This window comes from Bos javanicus, chromosome 14 (genome assembly GCF_032452875.1).
Source record: "Bos javanicus breed banteng chromosome 14, ARS-OSU_banteng_1.0, whole genome shotgun sequence".
Taxonomy (NCBI): domain Eukaryota; kingdom Metazoa; phylum Chordata; class Mammalia; order Artiodactyla; family Bovidae; genus Bos; species Bos javanicus.
The window spans coordinates 16,580,954-16,601,868 of NC_083881.1; the positions used below are offsets into that span (position 1 = coordinate 16,580,954).

The 20,915-nt window shown below is 45.0% G+C and overlaps 1 protein-coding gene across 2 annotated transcripts; it reads right to left on the reverse strand.

Annotated features, from left to right (window-relative positions):
- Positions 1-2,477: 2,477 nt before the first annotated feature.
- On the reverse strand, positions 2,478-20,532 carry NTAQ1 (N-terminal glutamine amidase 1). 2 transcript variants are annotated; one of them, XM_061438675.1, is made up of 6 exons: positions 20,170-20,518; positions 14,983-15,082; positions 14,154-14,204; positions 10,062-10,210; positions 8,947-9,071; positions 2,478-3,113 (listed from the first exon to the last, which is right to left on the reverse strand). In XM_061438675.1, the coding sequence occupies exons 1-6, from the start codon at positions 20,256-20,258 to the stop codon at positions 3,004-3,006; spliced, it is 624 nt and encodes a 207-aa protein (XP_061294659.1). In that variant the 5' UTR covers positions 20,259-20,518; the 3' UTR covers positions 2,478-3,003. The 2 variants fall into 2 exon arrangements, with proteins under 2 accessions (XP_061294659.1, XP_061294660.1); XM_061438676.1 differs by lacking the exon at positions 14,154-14,204 and having other exon boundaries at positions 20,170-20,532.
- Between the last annotated feature and the right edge of the window lie 383 nt (positions 20,533-20,915).

The window sequence follows — 20,915 nt, forward strand, 5'->3', positions numbered from 1 at the left end:
TGCCTGCCAATGCAGGAGACTTGGGTTCAGTCCCTGCACTGGGAAGACACCCTGGAGAAGGCAACAGCAACCCAACAGCAACCCACTGCAGTATTCTTGTCTGGAGAAGTCCATGGAACAGCAACCCACTGCAGTATTCTTGTCTGGAGAAGTCCATGGAACAGCAACCCACTGCAGTATTCTTGTCTGGGAAGTCCATGGAACAGCAACCCACTGCAGTATTCTTGTCTGGGAAGTCCATGGAACAGCAACCCACTGCAGTATTCTTGTCTGGAGAAGTCCATGGAACAGCAACCCACTACAGTATTCTTGTCTGGAGAAGTCCATGGAACAGCAACCCACTGCAGTATTCTTGTCTGGGAAGTCCATGGAACAGCAACCCACTGCAGTATTCTTGTCTGGAGAAGTCCATGGAACAGCAACCCACTGCAGTATTCTTGTCTGGAGAAGTCCATGGAACAGCAACCCACTGCAGTATTCTTGTCTGGAGAAGTCCATGGAACAGCAACCCACTGCAGTATTCTTGTCTGGGAAGTCCATGGAACAGCAACCCACTGCAGTATTCTTGTCTGGGAAGTCCATGGAACAGCAACCCACTGCAGTATTCTTGTCTGGAGAAGTCCATGGAACAGCAACCCACTGCAGTATTCTTGTCTGGGAAGTCCATGGACAGAGGACACTGGCAGGCTACAGTTCATGGGGTCATAAAAGTCGAATACAACCTAGCGACTAAACAACAACAATTAAAAATGAAACTGAGAAAAACCACAGAGTTTGTCTTTACTTCCACTGCTAATGAGCCCTTCTTCTGAAAGATATAATCATTTGTAAAAGCCATGGTAATACCCACAATCAGCTACAGTCAGTTCTACTGACCTGGGAGCCATTTTATATCATGTAATTGCTTCCCTGTCAAGATTCTCAGAGATGCCTTATTTCTCTTATTTTCAGAGTCAACTACAAATTCTACTTAGTCCCTTGCATTTCTTGAAAGTTCCTCTTTCCACACAGCATTTATCAGTAATTTATTCAGTTCTCTCACACACGCTAAGGATAAAGAAAAGCGAATCTGACCTCAGAGAAAAGTAAAAGCACAGAGAGACAATGGTAACAGTTTTCTGATAAGATCAACCGTTCTGAAGAAAAATCTTGCGAGGGAAGCTACCCATCAGTTAGAAGTGACAACACTCCTACTCACACAAGCTGAAGAGGAAAAGGAACCTTCTGGTCTGTGTAACTGGCAAGTTCAAAGGCTGGGGCTGGCTTGAAGCACAGGAAGATGCAGGCACTGGGAAATGCCCCGGGGCGCCTGCTCTGCGGGGCTGCAGTGAGCAGGCAGGTCCTTCCACTGCAGTCAGCACGCCCTCAGCTGCCCCAAACTCCCAGGCCCCTGGCCCAATAGTCCTGAAGGAGCAAGAACTTCTCTCTCTGAATGCCAACACAGCAATTCCAGAGAACCCTGGGACAGGTCACTCTCAAGACTTGTCCAGAGGTGGGGTCCACGCCTGGTCCAGCTTAGGCAACATGCCTTTATTTATGGCCATGAGGACTCTATGAAATATGTGAAGAAGTTTCTCAAAGGGCACTGTAGGAGTGGTAGGTAGAAAAAAACAAGTGTCCTCTACTTCCTCCAGCAAGTCATGACAATGGCCACTGGATATGTTGACAAAACCTTGCTCACTACACTGGTTAGAAGTAGGGGGTTTTCAATTTCAGGCAAGGTGGCTGGGAAGTTCAAACTTAACACACACAGATTGTCTGATTGGTCTGTCCCAGACATAATTTTGAATACCAGATTGGAAACCTGCTCACTAATTGGCAAGGTAAAAAAAACCTCCAGAGATGCAATTTATAAATCAGATCACAATCCTTTGTTCCCTCTGAATGTTTCTGCTCAAGGCAAGTATTTCTCGGGTCCAATTTGCCAAAACTTATCTTCTTTATTGTAGTCATGTACTTTTTAAATGACCATCTGAAACACAACAAAGTCATCCAAGTATAGGGTCTATACTGAACTCTAAATTATAAACATAATTTAGGCTGTATTTGTATTCCTCTTACCAGAGCTGTCACTTTCTCTCACCATCTTCCAGGTCAGCTGAACCAGCTGGGTACGTGGTATTTCCTGAGACTGATTCTCGAGGAAATGACTCCAAGTGTCCCTCCAAAGCACAAGGCAGGGGATGTGAATGGAAGTTTCTCAGTAAGCAGAAAACACACCTAAGAGCAAAAGCTTGCACAGCTCTATTATAAGAAATGTGCTCCTTTTTACAACAGAACCATGGAGTATGTGAATGAGAACTATCGCTATATGCTGCTTTAATGCCAAACATCTTAGACAATGAAAGCCAAAGTTCCAAACACATCTTCAAGAAGGAAGACTGATCAATGCATTTTGAAGCAAGTTCCTGTCTACAGCTGAGACAGTCTTGGGTATCCCAGATTATCAAGAGGGACACAAAATCTCCAAAACAAAATTAATTTAAGTCAATTTTATTCAAAAACATATAAATAGGCCAAAGAACAATTAAGCCTAAGAGGGCTGCAAACTTTTCTAAGAACATAATGGTCCCAAAAGACTAACATTTATTGCTGATTCAGCTCACAGTGGCAGCCCTCTTCAAGCAGTAGCACAGTTACTAGCAAACACAAAGCAATGGGCCACGGCCCTGCCCTCAAGGAGCTTACAGTGGAGCTGGAGAGACATGATACATCCAAAAGAGACACAAAGTCCACCTATCAATATCATAACAAAAAGCAATTACTGGCATAAGTCTTCACAGGTTTTAACAAATGAACAGTAGGAATATCTGAGCAACTACATCAAGTTTCAACCTGACATATCAAAAAAATGGTTTCTATTTATCCTTTTCAATTCAACTGAATTAAAAGGGGAAAGCATAATTCCAAGCCAAATGTACCGTAATGTTTGCTGTCTCAGATGAAGGGGTAGATTGTTCAGGTTCTAGGGTTTCTCTGCGGCACCACATCCAGAGGTCAAGTTCAGTAGTTCTGGCTGCTAAACCGATGTACAAACTCAGGCAGTGAGTAGACGGCTCCCCATCCGACCTCAGGATCCATGCTGATAAAATCATTCAGGTTCATCTTGGAATCTAAAAAAATACATGAAAGAAATGTCCACTGCAGGCACATTTCTGGTTTAACAGCCCCAAAGACCAAAAGTAGGGAAAATTATTCAAAGGTTTCATAAGGGATCAATATCATTCTGTGCTATTCTTGTCTCAAATGTATAACCTCAATTGAATCATGAAAAACATCACACAAACCCAAACTGAGGGACACCATACACAGTCACTGATCAGTATCCTTCAAAAGGGTTGCTGTTTAGTTGCTAAGTTGTGTTTGACTCTTTTGTGACCCCATGGACTTTGGCCCACCAGGCTCTTCTGTCCATGGGACTTCCCAGGCAAGAATACTGGAGTGGGTTGCCATATCATGAGGAGATCTTTCCAACCCAGAGATCAAACCCACATCTTCTGCACTGGAAGAAAGATTCTTTACCGCTGAGCCACCAGGGAAGCCCCTTCAAAAGGGCAAAAGTGTAAAAGTAAAGGAAAAAAGAAATTGTCACAGATGAAGGAGCGTGAGGAGACATGGCAATTACACGTAATATCCTGGGTTAGATTCTGGACCAGAAAAAAGAAACTGGGGTAAAAAATCACAAACTATAAATAAGGTCTGCAAGTGAACAGTACTGTGCTGGTATTTTTGCACTGATTTATTGTTTTCTTGCTTTAGATAATTACGCCATCGTTTTCTCAGATACCCTAGAATTTGAGTAAAAAGTACAAAGGAACTTTCTGTGCTGTTTTACCCAACTCTCTAGCAATCTGAAGCTATGTCAAAATAAAAAGTTAGATGAAACACGCACAAATAAACTGCTGATCTACTGGATACAACGGCCAATTTATAGGAAATTCAGAAGATACAAGAGATATAATCCGCAAAACCAGACCTTTCTCCCAGATTCATTGCTTCAACAAATAAATTACAAGGAAAAAAAGAGCTGGACTAGGAATCTCTACATATTAAAAAAAGACTCCACAGAGACATAACAACCAAGCACAAGGTAGGGGTTTTATCTGGATAATTCAAATAAATGTACTATAGGAAAAAGATTACAACTTTATGAGATAACTGTGAATCTAAACACTGACTAGAGAGATAAATGCTGATTTTAAAGAACTGTTAATTTTTTTAGCTGTAATAATGACACTGTAGTCATACTTTAAATAAACTAATCTTTATATTTTAGAGATTCATACTGAAATATTTAGAGTTGAAAGTACCTAATATCTGGAATTCACTTCAACATAATACAAGAGGGGGGGAAATGGATGGGCTATCAGCTATGAGCTGATAACTGTTGAAAGTCTCATTTTCTGTCTAGTTTTGTATATGATTTAAATTTTCCATACCATGTATTTTTTAAAAGTGTGTACACATTTCTTCTCGTCCTCATCAAGGAATAGTTATAGAACTGTACTCCTATCAAAAACCGTCAGGAAAGAGGACAGAGTATATTCAGCAACTCTTTCCACAAGCCAGACAATGGGCAACACGACTGACTGCTAAGAAAGCACAGACAAGGGAGGGAGCCCGAGGGCCCTCCAGTTCACTGCCCAGGGAGCATGTCCAGACCACAGCACAGGAGCAACACGAACAGCACGGGGGTTCTGCCCGTGGGAAAACAGAGACCTGAGTCCAGCAGGGCACAGTGGCTACGTGTTGGGGACAGAGTGTGGAAGAGGACGGAGCTACGCAGACAGTGCTCTAGATTTCTGCAGAGGCGACTCACCCTCTACCCTCAAGAACTGAACTCATGAAGCCAGGAAAGAAGCCCAGAAAGCAGCTGGTCTAAAAACTCCCAGAACTTCCATAGTCCCCACCAGCCAAGGGGGAGAGAATTCATAACACATGGGCATTTAGCAGAATCCTCAAAAGGGTTACACCTGAGTAGCGGGGCTAAATGAGCGCAGGGTGAAAGGCTGCTGACAACCTGCACTGCATATTCAGTTGCTTCAGTTGTGTCCAACTCTGTGCGACCCCATGGACCATAGCCCACCAGGCTCCTCTCTCCACGGGATTCTCTAGGCAAGAATACTGGAGTGGGTTGCCATTTCCTCCTCCAGGGGATCTTCTTGACTCAGGGATCGAACTCACGCCTCTTATGTCTCCTGCATTGGCAGGTGGGTTCTTTACTACTAGTGCCGCCTGGGAAGCCCATACTGAAAGAGCAAGCCTTGAAAGGACCCACCTGACCGAACCGAATCCAATATTGTTTTTAAAAGTACCTCAAGATCTAACAACTAACAATGTAAAATTCACAAAGTCCAGCACCCAACCAAATAACATGAATCACACAAAGAAACAGGAAAACGCGACTCAACATCAGGACAAAATCCATCAACATAAGCAGACTGAAATGACAGAGATAACGCAACCAGCAGACAAGGATCAGCTATTATGAACACACACTGTATATTCAAAAGGGTAGAAGAAAACGTGGGCACAACAGAGAGAAATGGGAGATATTAAATCAGCCCCAAGTGGAATTTTTAGAGATAAAAAGATAAAATATGTAAAATGAAAAAAAAATGCACTGGATGGGATTAACAGCAAATTAATGCAGCAGATAAGATGAATGAATTTACAGACAAAATAATTATTCAAAATGAAACACATACAGAAAAAGTCTGGAAAAAAAGTGATCATTGACTTAATAGAATAAGAACAAGGCATCTAACATATGCGTAGGTGAAGGACAAGAATTTGTTTTAAACGGGAGGGATAGAGGTGGTGGTCAAAGGAAACATTTGAAGAAATAATAGCCAAATGTTTCCAAATTTGATGAAAACTATAAATCTACCAATCTAAGAATCTGAACAAACCTCATGTGGACTAAATCTAAAGAAAACTACAGTCCATCATAATCAAATTGCTGGAAATGGGAAATAAAGAGAAAAAAAACCTTAAAAAGCAGCCAGGGGTGGGGGGGAGATACACTACATTTACACAAACAAATATAAGAACAGCATGCTCCTTGATCAGAAACTAAGCAAGCAGAAAACAAGAGAGAGACATCTTTAAAAAACGGAAAGAAAAAACATGTAAAACTAGCGTATATTATCTAACAAATATATCTTTTCAAAAATGAAGGTAAACACTTGGAATACAGAACACTAGAAAGAGTCTTACAACAAAAAAGCTAGATAATCAGCAAAACCAGGACTTCTGTTGATGTGATCAGACAGTCAGGGATGCAGGATGACCAAGTAATCCAAAATAAAGGAAAGACAGGCGCCTCCCAGGAAAGAAGGGGTAAAAGTTCTTGCTTACCTGGGGTAGATGTACTTACCTGACTTACTCCATGTAAGTCAGCTAAAATCTTTACCAAATGGCTAAAGGAAACCTCAAGTTCTGAAATACAGTGGTATTCATTTTCTAGGACTTTTTAATGCAATTAAATAAAAAATGATTATTATCTGCAGGCATTCAACACCTACCAGCATTTAAAAATAAAATTAAAAAAATTTTAAAGATCAATATATAATGAATCAGCATTTGTCTGTATCCCCCTAAGAGGCACTATAACATTTCTATTTACATATAACACTGGTCCTCCAGCTAGGCTCAAATTAGCCAGTGTCACTATAACACACCGTTTGAAAACAGGAAAACGAAAGGACAGAGGCAGCAAAGGGCTTAGAAAGAGAAAGGGACAGTCATGGTGTACCCTATAGTTCAGTCCAAGACTTGAGAAAGGTCCTTAAAAACTGAGCCATTAAAGGCTGGTGCTGACTGAGCTTTAGTGCAGGGGTGCAAGACTGTGAATCTTGGTTTCCTTCTTATCAGAGATGGGCAAAAAAAAAAGAGGGGGTAGTTTCCCTCATTTAAAATACACTAAACGCGGAATTAAAAGGAGTGGGCCTGCAGACTCATGGCCACCAAAATTATTAAATGTTGGAGCCAAAATATAATGTGCAATGAATGAAACGTGATAAATTTTAGCCCCTAAGGGCCAATTCCATAACTAAATGCAGGGAACCAAGTAAAGCTGCTATGAAAGTATCTAAAACAGGCATTAATTGCAAGTTTGATGTCTTCTTGAACCTTTTCTTCTTTAACTTTTTTTTAAAAAATAAGGCAATATTAATTAGCTAAAAGTAATCCCCCCTTATCCTACCTTCAAACACATTCCTTTAATAAATGGGGCTTCCCTGGTGGCTCAGCTGGTAAAGAATACACCTGCAGTACAGACCTGGGTTCAATCCCTAGGTTGGGAAGATCCCCTGGAGAAGGGAATAGCTACCGACTCCAATATTCTGGCCTGGAGAATTCCACAGACTGTGTAGTCCATTGGGTTGCAAAGAGTCAGACATGACTGAGCTAAAAGTAATTCCCCCTTATCCTAGCTTTGAACACATTCCTTTGATAAATAGGGCTTCCCTGGTAGCTCAGCTGGTAAAGAATCCACCTGGAATGCAGGAGACCCCAGTTCCATTCCTGGGTCAGTTCAATTGATAAATACAGGGACTGAATTAATGGATTGACCACACAAGAAAACATGGCCACATGGTTAAATTACTACATGAGAAACCGGTATGTTTACCCCACACTTCAGAGCAGATTCCTTTGAGTTCCAACCTCAAGCTCCAGAGGCCCCCAATGAGCTAGTTACACAGGGGCAAAAAGAGACATCCCCTTCCCTGCTCTGGAGCACAGGGAGGTAACAAACCCTGCCACCCTCCAGCTGTGCCCCAGGGGCAGGCAGAGGGCTGGACCTTCATGGACTCCAGTGTTCATGTCTGCCAAGTGAAGAGGAGATGAATATAAGATAGGAGGGGGCTGGCACAAACAGCACCCCTGGGAAGCAGTCACCAAAACCCAAAGGAACAAGTCAAAGAGGACGGGGGCTGACAAGGTGTACTGAAGGCTTACGACGTGTCAGCTCCTATGTCAGTGCTCCTATGTGGAAGACACAGGGAGCCACCAGGCACTGTCCAGACCATACCCAGTAAGGTGTGAGAGGAAAGCAAGACCCACGAAGCCCTCTCTTGACCTAAGCTAGCCCCGTTCTGGTGCTGAGCCTGGGAACCAGGTTGGTGGACCCAAAGCAATGCCAATATGAACTTTAAAAATCATGAGAGCTTTCCACAGAGAGCCTCAAACATCAGAGATGGAATCTTCCTTCAAATATACCAAATACACTTTTTACTTTCTTCCCTGCTGAACTCTGAACTCTAATGTACTATTTTTCTGGCCTCCTTTACAGCCTGCAGAGAGCATCTTGACTCAGACAGCATCATCCTCATCAGAGGATGGTTTTTACTAATTAATGGCAACCTTGTGAATTACTTCCCACCATAAATTCACCCAGGTGAATGCCAGACACAGTAATATGGTGAAGAACCCTTGATCTACTTAAGTCTAGAGAAATTATTAACTGGACTGATGCCTAAAAGCACATAAATGAGATGAGTGGGACAATAAAACCAGTCAGCTCTCACTGCCTTTCTAATGCAGATTTTATTACAGAGATTTCACAGGTCTCAAAGAGGCACCAGGGGATTCCCTTCACCATAACACGAAACCCCACCAGGGGAGGCTCTACAAGTCCCGTGGTGAAGTGGCACAAACACACATTCTCCCAAGGCTGGTGGACCAGAGGCAGGGATGGCCGATATTCCAGCTACAGGGCCATGGTTTGGCTCCCTGAGGCCTTTCCTCTCCCATGAAATCTTCCAATCCTGCTCTATGAGCCTCCGTTTGAGTCTGATAAATACACATAACTACACTCCCTCTCACCTCCTCACCACTCCGGGAGCCTTACCCAAACGACAGTGCTCTTTCTATCCTTGGTTAAGGGAACTCGCTCACCGGCACACTGATGGGAAACCCTCTGAGAGGGCGTCCCTTGCTCACCTCCAGTCTCGATGCAGGGATACGACGGGGGAGGCTCTCTCCAGTTTCCACTGGAGTCTTTCATGTGAGATCGGTCAGAAGCAAAGTTCTTCAGATATGAGTCTGCACGGATCACTCTAAATTTCCTGCACATAAACCAACACTCATTATGTAACAGCTGAAATTCTAACTCAGTTCTTATAGAGACTTGTTTTCTATGACGTGCACAAAACTAGACGGACATTTTTGCACTATTAGTGACAGGCAGATAATTTAATCGCTAAGTCGTGTCCGACTCTTGCGACCCCAGGGGCTGTAGCCCACCAGGTTCCTCTGTCCGTGGAATTCCCCAGGCAAGAATACTGGAGTCAGCTGTCATTTCCTTCCCCACTATTAGTGATACACAAACAGATATGTGGCTTTAACACCTGTTAAAGATGCCATGAGGAATGATCAGCTGACACTCCAAACTACAAAGGCATGGAAATCTCTCCAGCTGCCTTTACTTAGTCAGTGAATATATCAGGGGCCAAGGGCATAATTTTCAGGGTTGATATCATGAAAGTGTTAGTCACTAGTCGTGCTGGACAGTTTGTGACCCCCATGGACTGTAGCCTGCCAGGCTCCTCTGTCCATGGGATTCTCCAGATAAGAATACTGGAGTGGGTCGCCATTGCCTTCTCCAGGGGATCTTCCTGACCTAGGGATTGAACCTGGGTCTCCTGCATTGTGGGAAGATTCTTTACCATCTAACTACCAGGGAAGGCTATCATACTCCTCTCAATGTTGCCGTCATATGGCATCCAGCTCCCCCAACCCACACCACCCCACCACCCACACGCCCAAAAATAAGAGTATGAAAGACATTCCGAAACTGACTTGAAGAAAACGTTTTGGATCTCATCACACAAAGTTTTAAAGACTGCCAGCCTTTCATACGACGGACAACCTTTAAAACTTCAAAATATTTTGAATCTTCTGTGTAGTACATGACTCTCAAATATCAACTCAATGGTGAAGCCAAGACAAGCAATCTTCACAAAACCAACACAGAAACAAACACGCAAACAAAGTAACTTAAAATTGTCAAAGTCTCACTTCAGAAAAGTAGGTGAATCCACTCGGAATTTCCTCACCTTCTGAACTGTGGGTGGATGTCCTCGTCAGACTTAAAGGCATCTTCCACGTATGTGTCAAAGGGGCAGGGGAACGGCAGGACAGTGTCAAGGTCATAAATGAAGCTCTGTCCTCCGCTTGAAACATGAAGCAAGACAACGTGGTAATCCTAGAAGTAAAAGTTGCTGAAGTTAACCAGGTTACCTTATGACGGAGTATTCCAAGGTTATAGTAATAATGCCTATCTACCAGCAAAAACATATACAAGGTAATACAGCCCTCCTTAAAATAACAAAGCAAACACAAAACCCTGAAAACAGACCAGATGTCCAGTGACAGGGAACAGTTACATCAACAGTGGAAATGTTCATGTACATTAACTGTATACCTTCAACCCAGCAGTTTTACCATTAGGAATTCATCTTAGAGAAACACTGCCATATGCAAGTAAAGGTATATATTCAAAGAAAATCTCTGCAGTGCTGTTTTTAACTGTGAAGATTCAGAAACAATCAGAAGTCCACCAAGAGGGGAAAGGCAGGCACGAGGCAGCCATAAGATGGGGTACTGTGCAGTTGCTAAAAAGAATTAGGTAAACTTTTGTGCAAATTGGATTAACTCTGTTACACCATTAGATGGAAAAAGCAAATTGCAGATTATGTATTATACATTATTTTTTAAATTGATGTGTATATAAAGACAGACATGTATGTTCAGAAGTACACATGCATGCATATGAGTACAGAGAAAAAGTCTATAAGGATATCCTCCAAACCCTTAACAAAGCGGAAGGGCCTGAGGTCAGCCTGGAGAGGGAAAGAAGGACTTTAAAATGTTGTTGGGACTTCTCTGGTGGTCCAGTGACTAAGACTCCGAGCTCCCAATGCAGAGGGCCTGGGTTCAATCCCTGGTCAGGGAACTGGATCCCACAGGCCACAACTGAGAGTTCTCATGCTGCAACGAAGATGAAAGATCCCTCATGCTACAACTAAGACCCAGCACAGCTAAAGAAATAAATTTTTTAAAATGTTGTTGCTACTGATTTTCAATCAGCCATGCCCTAATCTGTAGCCATTAAGGAAAAAGGACACAGAGAGCTTCTCCCGCACAGCTGGGTCCCAGCCTGCATGTGAATGCTCACTCTCACCCCCAGACATGGGGTACTGCCCAAGCCAGCTAAGAGCTAGAACGGATGTCAGGAAAATTTATCAACGGACTTGAGGGCAGTCTGATGCTTAGAGTGCCTCGGAAGAAACACGCTCGCACAGAGAACAGCATTGAGAGATTAAAAAATCCAATCACATTAGTACAATGTTAGGAATACCATACGTTTCTAGTACTTCAGAGCTTACAAAGCACCTTCTCAAATGATGCATCATTTGACCCTGTGAGGTAGGGAGAAGACAATTAATTGAGACTGGAGACGTTGCACCATCAGAGCCCAAAGTGCTTCCTTTGGCTCCAATTCTATCTTAGGAAAGCAGAAACAGCATCAGAAATGAATGCTTCTCCCCTGTCCGCCCCTTAATGCATCCAGCCCTCCCCTATAACAGTCCTCAACTTCAGCCCCCTGGGCTTCTTCACGTTATTCCACTCCACCTGCGCTGCGTCTCCACCGCTCTCCCCCAATTCATCACTGCAGCTCCAGCTCCAATGCTTTCCCCACCCAGGAGTCCATCTTTGATCTTCCCCCAGCCATGCCAGCAGTAGTCTCTGCCATATCCCAAATCAGGTTCTCTCCTGACATCTACTTCATGTTTTTTTTTTTTTTTTTCAAATACATACTCCCAATTACTTGTGGGAACCTGTGCTACTAAAATACAGATACAGAGAAGAGAAAGATAGGTCCAAATGTTCAAGAAGTTCCTGGAGAAGCGAGTAGGAAGCCCAAGTCAGTGGTGGCAGAGGAGTGAGAGGGTGAGGGAAGACAGGAGGGGGGAGAGCCTGCGGGTTAGGGCATGCGAGGCGGGATCACCCGGTTCAACCTCAGCCCCGCCACCACCGGCCTCCGTTTCCTCTTCTGTAAAATGGGGATAACTGTAGTGTTTGAAAGTGAAAGCTGTTCAGTCGTCATGTCCAACTCTTTGAGACTCCATGGACTGTAGCCCTCCAGGCTCTTCTGTCCATAGGGATTCTCCAGGCCACAATACTAGAGTGGGTAGCTGTTCCCTTTTCCAGGGGATCTTCCCAACCAAGGGATCGAACTGGGGTCTCTTGCATTGCAGGCGGATTCTTTACCAGCTGAGCCATGAGAGAAGCCCAACTGTAGTGTTTACCTCATAGTATTACTCACAGTTACTGAGAGAATTAATGAGATTATTACGTAAATACTCAGCCTTCTTAAAAACCAACCAAAGTGGCCGGGGCGCCCCACAAGGGGGAAGGCGACCCAACTAATAAGGGGAGTTTCACTGAGGAAAGGCTGCATCTTGCCTAAAGGGAAGAACGTTCCAGAAAGAGGACACAGCTTGTGGAATGGCATAAACAGAGACTTCCTGGGCAGTCCAGTGCTTAGGACTCTGCTTCTACCACAGGGATCACAGGTTCGATCCCTGGTTGGGGAACTAAGATCCTACATGCTGCACAGCACAGCCAAAAAAAAAAAAAAAAGGCATAAACAAGGAATAGCCTTCTGGCTAGCTCAGGTCTATGTTCCTACAAAGCAGATGGCCAATGAACTCGAGAAGGAAGGCAGGCCACCTCCACGAGGAGAGGCAGAGATGGGGACCAAGGAGTACAGACTAGAGAAGCAGCTTTACTCTCTGAGCCAGGTGAAGAGAGCTTGTCCAAACGCCTGGGAAAGACACCGCAGGCTAGAGGCAGAAGCGCCCACTTAGAAAGTGACCTCTTCCTCAGGGTTGGTCTCCACCAACTGAGGGAGGCTCACCCATCGCCTACAACAGAACAGCAGGGAGGCACAGATCAACTGCCAGAGGTGTATTCCACACAGGAAGTCTGCGGGAAGACTTCCTGAAACAGGATCCTCCACCGGGAGCTGCCATGAGCTGCTGTGTAAGGAGGGCACGACCACAGGTCCTTTCCCTGAAAATTCCCTGAAGACCGGAAGCTGAGCACTTCAGCAATGGGCACGATGCTAGGGCAGATGGACAGTCCACAGCTGGGGTTCTATCGCTCTGTTAACAAAAATCGCTAACATGTTTAGAGCACTGGTGCAGATACCAGGGTGATGCTTCAGAAATGCATCATCTCCCTGAGGCCCCCGGTGACCAGAGGAGGACACCGAGGAAAGATGGTAACTAAGCCGTCCAGCTCACACAGCCCAGCAGAAGAGGGACTCGGGCTTAGAAACCAATTCAAATGATGCCTTATCCTAAATATGCATTGGAAACTTGATGTTTGTTACATTATCATGAATGGAGTTTTTCTTTTATCTCCATGTTTCTTAGCACAAACAATCCCATTCTTCAAGCACCAGGTTAAGGTGGCATATGGATGTGTGCTGGAAAGGATCCCCATCTGCCACCTATCAGCCAGGTGACCCCGAGGTAGTCACTTTGCCTTTCTGGGCTTGTTTCTTCACCTGAAAAATGAAGGGGTTGGAACAGATCTTTGTTTTTCAAATGCCAGTCATGCTAAGAAGTTTGCTCAGAACACAAATTCCTGAACCTTTAGATCAACTAGATTAGAAACCTTTTTTTTTTTTTTGGCCACATCAAGCAACAAGCAAGATCTTAATTCCCCGACCAGGGATTGAACCTAGGCTCCTGGCAGTGAAAGCCCTGAGTCCTAAACACTGGAATTCCCAGAAACCTGTATTTTTCACACAGTCTCTGGATAACTCTACTGTGCAGATGGACTAGATGCTGCTGAAGTTCCTTCCAGTGCTAAACAGACAAGAGTCTAGACAACAATTATATCTGCTACATTAGCCATTTAAAATCACTTCTATAATAATTTCAAAATTAAAAGAAAACATGCTTGTCAGTGCTTCTGCCTTAGACCAAATAACATCTGTCGTCCAAAGGTCAAATTATTAATAATACCATAGTCTTTCTCTACTGCCCCATCATTTCTGCTTTACCAAAACACAAAGACCGCTCCTGGATTACAAGTACTGCTGTATCAGAGGCTGTCTGTGCTGACCATCTTACCCAGATGACAGGTCCATCTCCGGGTCTTGCCTGCTGCTTCCAGATAGGTATCTACAAATACAACACACTTCCTGAGTCACAACTTTACAGAGCAAACATCACTCAATTCTTTTACGCAATACACACATGGAAAATCAAATACTTCAAAACAACAAACAAGTCAGGTGGAAGAATGAACAGATAAGAAGAAATCCAAATCTTTCCAAGGGTCTTTAATGATGAAGGAGCAATAATTCATTGTTAAGATGTTCTCTGGAGAGTAGAAAGAGACCCAAACTAGGGATCGGAAGTCCTGGCAGGTTCACCTCTTGCTCTCCCACTTAATTATTCATGAGGCCTTCCCAAGTCTGTTATTTCCTCATCTACAAAACGGAAACAGCTGTCGGGACCCTGACTACTTCACAAGGTATCCACTGGGATCAAACAACATGATGCTCACAAAAGTGCTTTACAAAATACGAAGACCTTACTTTTTTTTTTAATACTTTATAGAAGTTTACCGGAGTTCCATAAAATGCAGGAAAGAAACTTTTCCTTCAAACCTGAGCATATGTGCTTCTAATCTAAGCATTTTAAAAAGCTCTAACTTAAACCTAAAGAAAGGGGACTGAATTTGCATAAACATACCATCACGTATTTCCCTACCTGCAAGTTAGGAACTAAACTCTTAACTACATCCTTGTAGGAAAAAAAATCTGATTCAAAAACAAATTTTGAACTGTTGCCATATTTTATAAAGCACATTTTAGAACAAGCTAAACCCATCCTCTATTTAGCTTCAAATGTCGTCCTGAATTTGTGTTCTTTCTGCAATCACTCCCCAACTTACCATCTTCCTCTCATTAGATATGAAGACAGCGTAACACTCTTCTAAAGGATACTGGTCGTGGTTTTTGATGTATTCGCAGAGCTTCCAAATATTTTCTTCACTGGAATAAAATAATTGTTTAAGCAATATAATTAAGCAAGAACACTCAGTTCTTAAGTGAATACTCAGTTCACTCAAATTTGAACAAAAGACCAATTATTACATTAAAAAAAAAAGTTGGTAGAGACCTTAAACACCACCTCCTCCAAAAACTGGCTAACAATTGTACCTCCTCTGAAACATCCCCAGCAACAGCTGTTACCAACCTGAACTGTGCGTGGACCCCTCTGCAGACACAGAGCGCACTGCCTCCGTCAGCAGTGTTAACACAGAGGCATTCTAACTGCTCAAATGCTCCATCAATATTCTAAAAGTTCTGAGTCCAGGGACTTGAATTCCAGTTCAGCCACTTACAAGGTAGTAAGTTTTAGACACCTTGACCTGAGTGTCTGCTTTTCTCTTCTGTGAAGTGGGCATAATCATATCATCAATACTCAATACATCTTAACATTGGTTGGCTGCTCCCCTTTGGAAATGGCAGGATGGGTATTGTGATGGGTATTGTGTAGGAGGGCTCCTGACTGGAAAAGATCAGGACGGTTATGGGATATGTCCAGGAATTCTTCTGGAGGGAGCCTCTTGTGAATGCTATTCCCCAGGCCCCTCTGGTATGGAGGAGGTCTTGACTTTTAGAAAGCTCTTCCTCATGCTGAACTGAAATTCATCTTTCTTATACTCCTGCCCTAGATGAATCTCTCTTTTATACGAGAGGCCTTCAGCTATTACGAAACAATGATAAGAACCACCGAAGTAAAGCAACGCCCAGTGCATCAAACCAAGCCATGCCGGCAGTCACTCCAGCATGGGCAAGCCCCAGCACTCCTGGCAGTACTCACAGCTCAAGCTTTGGGTTCCTGTCTTCTTCTAATGGGGCACACAGCACCTTTGCTCAAAACGAGCTATACCACTATTCTGCTCACACAAGTGACTCAATTTGTCAAAACCTGAATCCCAGCTGCCTCCACCATGCGACGTGGAAACGGCACTGAGGACAGGCACAATTCTGTGAAGAGACACACGCTTCACTCAGCCTTGCCCATGTCCACCTGTCTCAACACTTCATGCAACCAGACTTAAAGCACCGAAGTTAAGTGTCTATATTTTTCTCCCATGATTTTGTTTTCCCCTAGAATATCTAAGAAGTCTTACAGTGGGGAAAAAATGGTGGCAGAGATACCAACAGGAGAACGCTAATAATTCTATGGGATGTGCAGCACAGAGTAATAACATGTGAACTGTTTCAATATGACATACAACATGTAGTAGCTAAAATTTTTTTTAACCTGGATGTTCTCAGACAGAGTTTTGAGAAGACATTTGTCTTTCCAACCTAGAGACATTCAGGAGCACTGACTATCAGCACAGCCAGTGATGTACCAATCACTGTGCTAAGAGCTTGGAGTTTAGAATGATAAATCAGTCGCAGACGAGGAGAGGAGCCACACATATACATAAATAATCGAGCACCGCAGGAGACCATAAAAGATGCATAGAGCAAGTAAAGAGGAGGGAGTCATTCATTTTGAGGGATACAGGATGATGGAGGAAATAGGTCAGCAGGTTCTCCTTGTGTGTTTCCCTTTCCCCTCCCAAGAATGGACAGAGTTAACCCCAAAAGTCCTTGAATCCATATGTACCATGAGCACCACTGGTTGGCTAAATACACATGTAGCTTGGACATACTTTGCTTATTACTTTTCAAATATGAGTGAATATTACACAGAGAAAAAAATTAAACCTAAGAGTTACTGAATTTGCAGTCCCTTTTAATCAATAATTTTGTCTTCAAGAGCACAACTAATATCATGAAGGAGGATCTCATGAAACTTTTCACACTAATTAAAAAAAAAAGAGGGCCTCATCCTTGGAAATGCTGGGAGTCACCACTGGAATAGAAAGTGCTGCAGATTAGGTGTGAGTCCTGCAACGCATTTAATTGGTTTAAAAAAATGGGGGGGGGGTGATAACAGTAACACCCCAGGCTGTCAGCTGAGTATCTGGGTAGCAGAGACGCTGACAAAGCAGTACTAGGACTGGGACTCTGCAGGGGTGGCTGGTGATGAGCTGATAGAGAAGCATGCAGAGGGGGAGGATCCCTGGGACACAAGTGCTTAACAACTATTTGAAAAATCCGAAATGATTACAACAGAATCAAAAACACTTTGCAGGAGACTTCCCTGGTAGTCCAGTGGCTAAGACTCCGTGCTTCCAAAGCAGGGGGCCTGGGTTTCAGCCCTGGTCAGGGAACTAAATCACACATGCCACAACTAGTAAGAGTTCACATGCCGCAACTAAAGATCCCGCATGCTGCAACAAAGACCTGGTGCAGCCAAATAAATAATAAAAAAAAAAATGCTTTGCAAACTGCACGAAACACAAATATCGGCTACCACTATTATCATTAAGCTGGGTCTTAAAAGCTAAGTGACATCTGACAGAAACTAACAGAAGTCAAGAGGAGGCATTTATTCCAAGTTCAAAGAATCCACAGGAGCAAACATAGAAAGGTGTACCAGCCTGATGCGTTCGGACAGGATAGAGCACTTGTTCTCCATCAGAGGTAATTTTGCCCCCCAAGGAACATTTGGCAATAGCTGGTGACATTTGGGGTTTTGACAGATTCGGGGAGGGTGGGCATCTAATGGGCAGAGCCTGCCTACAAAGAACAGATGCCCAAACAAAGAATCTCCATGCTCAAAATGTCAACAGAGGCAAGGCTGAGAAACCCTTGGGCAGAGCAGGGAAGCCAGGTTCACGAAGAGGTTGCAGGAACAGATGGTGACCAGATCTTTAGAGTGCTTGCTATACGCAGGAGACAGACTTTATTGTCTAGGCCTGAGCTCCTGAAATTGGATCAACGGGCCAGACTCAGACTTCTCTACCGTGCAGCTCACACATCCAGGCTCTCTGGGGTTGGACTCTAAGATCTGCATATTCTGTAAGCTCCAGGTGGTTCTCTGGTATGTTCAAATTTAGATTGGCTTTGAGCAGTATGAAGCCAGCCGAAAATTAAAGACTTAATGGGCTATGGGAGAGCTGGGCAGAGATACCTGTTAGGAAGGACCAGAACAGGCCCCAGTGGCCAGACCCGAGGAGGGACAGACCTATGGCTGAAGAGACCAAGAGGAGACGATCAACTGAACAGATAGATAATTCATCTCCTAGTATTCTTCCACTGAATCACTGCACTCCTATTATGTCGGCTTCTCTGTCATTCCTCAAATATTCTCGCCTGCTTCCTTCTAAGAGCTCTGTACCTGCAGTCCCCCTGGATGGAGGCATCTCCTGCCAACATCCACAAAGCTCCTGCCCTCTTTCTTCAGCTCTCTGTTCAAATGTCATTTTTCTCTGTTCAAATGTCATTCTATCAATGTCTTTAAGTATCCTAATAATATAGTGAAGTCACCATCTCTTATCTTGTTCTGTTTTTCTCACAGCACTTAACACACTCAAGTGTGGTTAAACTTGTTTTTGTCTGCTTTTCCCCAACAAAAATGTAAGAACTATGAAATCTTATCAGGGAATATGTCTATGTGTTCACTGCAGTATCTCTAGTGTCTAGGATCCTGCTTCACATCCTTCATAAACATTTACTGAATGAATGAATAAAACAATGACTGGATCTCAGAGACAAGAACTAAGAGGACTGAGGTGAGAGGAGGGGCAGAAATAAAGTGTAGAAGTACCACCTACCCCAGAGGTTCCAAAAGTTCAGCACCACCATTTGCTAGATGTGAAAGTCAATCAGTCCTGTCTGACTCTGCGACCCTACAGCCCATGGGATTCTCCAGACCAGAATACTGGAGCGGATAGCCTTTCTCTTCTCCTGGGGATCTTCCCAACTCAGGGATCGAACCCAGGTCTCCTGCATTCCAGGTGGATTCTTTACCACCTGAGCCACGAGGGAAGCCCTTGCTAGATGTGTGACCTTGGGCAAACTAAAGGCCTCCCTGTGGCTTAGTATTTTCATTAATAAAGGAAATGAGAAAAAGGATAATAATAGAACTATCTCCTAAGCCTGAAAGGAAGTACTTGGCACTAAGCCTGACATGCAGTCAGAGCTGAACAAACTCCAGCTCTTTGTAGCACTGATTTGGTGACCAGCTGAAGGAGGAACGGCAGTTTCAGAGGACCCTGAGGTTTCTTGTGCAGGACTGGAAGTCTCCATTCAAGCAAGGGAATGGTAGGCGTGGGAGTGATAAGGACCAAGATTAAGAGTTGTGATTCCACCACAGAAGCGGCCTAGGAAAGGGGTACAGTGTGTGGACTCTGTGTTCCCAACCTGCATTCCTTCACTCTCAAGCTATGTTGTTGTTCACTCACTAAGTCGCTGACTACAGCCAGGCCTCCCTGTCCTTCACAAGTTATGCGGCCGTAGGCAAATTTCTTGCAACCCTCTGTGCTTCGACGTGCTCACCCTTAAAACGGGAGTAACAGTACCTTCCTCCTAATGTAACTGTGGGGAGAAATGAATTCGTTTACTGAAACGTCTGGGAACAATGCTCGGCATATACTGAGTACCACGTGTAAACGTAACCACTATTATAATAACGACGTGGTCTTTAAAGCTCCTAGTTTCTGGTACAACGGGGCCTGAGTTGGAATCCTGGCTGCCTTTAATGAGTGACCTTGGGAATGTTATTGCAAAATCTCTTGTGTTTTCATTCTCTTCCAAAATTAAAATGACCTTCACATCAATGCGAAACCACTTTGGGCTTTAATTTAGTACAATAATTTTCAAAGGCTCTCTACCCTCCACCCTCCGCCTCCAACTCCCCTTCCAGGCGCCCTCAAGCACTGAGATCCCCTGAGAAAGGTCCAGGAGAAAAAGGCCAGGCAGAAGTAAACCACCAGCGACTCGACCCTTCCTGGCGGATACCCCCCCCTCCCCCAACACCCTCCGAATGCCCACTCTCCACTCAAGACTCTAGGGCTGCCATTCCGGCTCCCTCCGCCCCCAAACCGGAAAACCCTCCAGCCAGGCCCAGAGCGCCCCCGGGGAGGGGCCGGGAAGAGGCGGAGCCCGGCTGCGTCTCCACCGTCGAGTGGGCCGGGGAGACGCCGGGGACTGCCCCCGCGCCCCCTCACCAGTAGCAGCTGTTGTAGACACAGGCGTCCCGCGGGGGGCTGGCCGGCTGGTAGTGGGCGGCTGCGGCGACCGGGGCGTCCCCTTCCATGGCGGGCCTGGGTACGGGCCAGAGGCGTACGGACCGGACCGGCCCCGCCGGCTGGCTTCGGAGGAGGAGCCGGCGCACCACACTCAGCGCTGGTTCGCTGGACGGACTGGGAGGAGCACGAGGCTGTCGGTGGTGCCCCCGGGTGATGGGGCCTGGGGCAGGGTGGGCGGAGCCCGAGCGGCGGAAAGCGCAAGATCCCGGGCAGAAGCTCGAGATGCCGGTGGCAGGTTCCGGGAGGGTGGAGCTGGGAATGAAGAGAGTTGTCAGTGGCTTGACTCGGGCGGCTCTGGATTGGCTGGGCAGGTTCTGGTGGGCGGGGAGTGGGCGGGGCGAGCGGTGCAAAGTCCCGGCGCGGAAAGAGGAGGGCGGAGCTCGAGGCGCTCGGTGGCAGTGCCGTTGAAGGTGGAGTCTGAGAGACAGGGGCGGATCCTGGGTGGGTGAGCGGCGGGAGTTCATAGTGGGAGGAGCCAGGGACGTGGAGGATCGCGCGGTTCCTGGTTTGCGAAACCCCGCCAGGTGGGTGGGGTCGGGGGCTAGGGGCGGGGCCACGCGGCACGTGGTCCTAGAGCAGCCGCGTGCCAAGAGTGCTGGAGGCTTGGGAACAACTTGGTTTCGATCAGCGTGGGAAAAAAAAAGAGGTCACCGGCTGGCGGCTTG

Bases quoted from the DNA above. Each gene is read 5' to 3' on its own strand.
- NTAQ1 (XM_061438675.1), bottom strand. From the start codon at position 20,258: ATGGAAGGGGACGCCCCGGTCGCCGCAGCCGCCCACTACCAGCCGGCC. The intron at 9,072-10,061 runs GTGAGGAAATTC...GTTTATGTGCAG, and splicing joins ATCCACCCACAGTTCAGAAG to GAAATTTAGAGTGATCCGTG. The intron at 3,114-8,946 runs GTGAGCAAGGGA...GTATTTTTTTAG, and splicing joins TCCCTGCATCGAGACTGGAG to ATTCCAAGATGAACCTGAAT.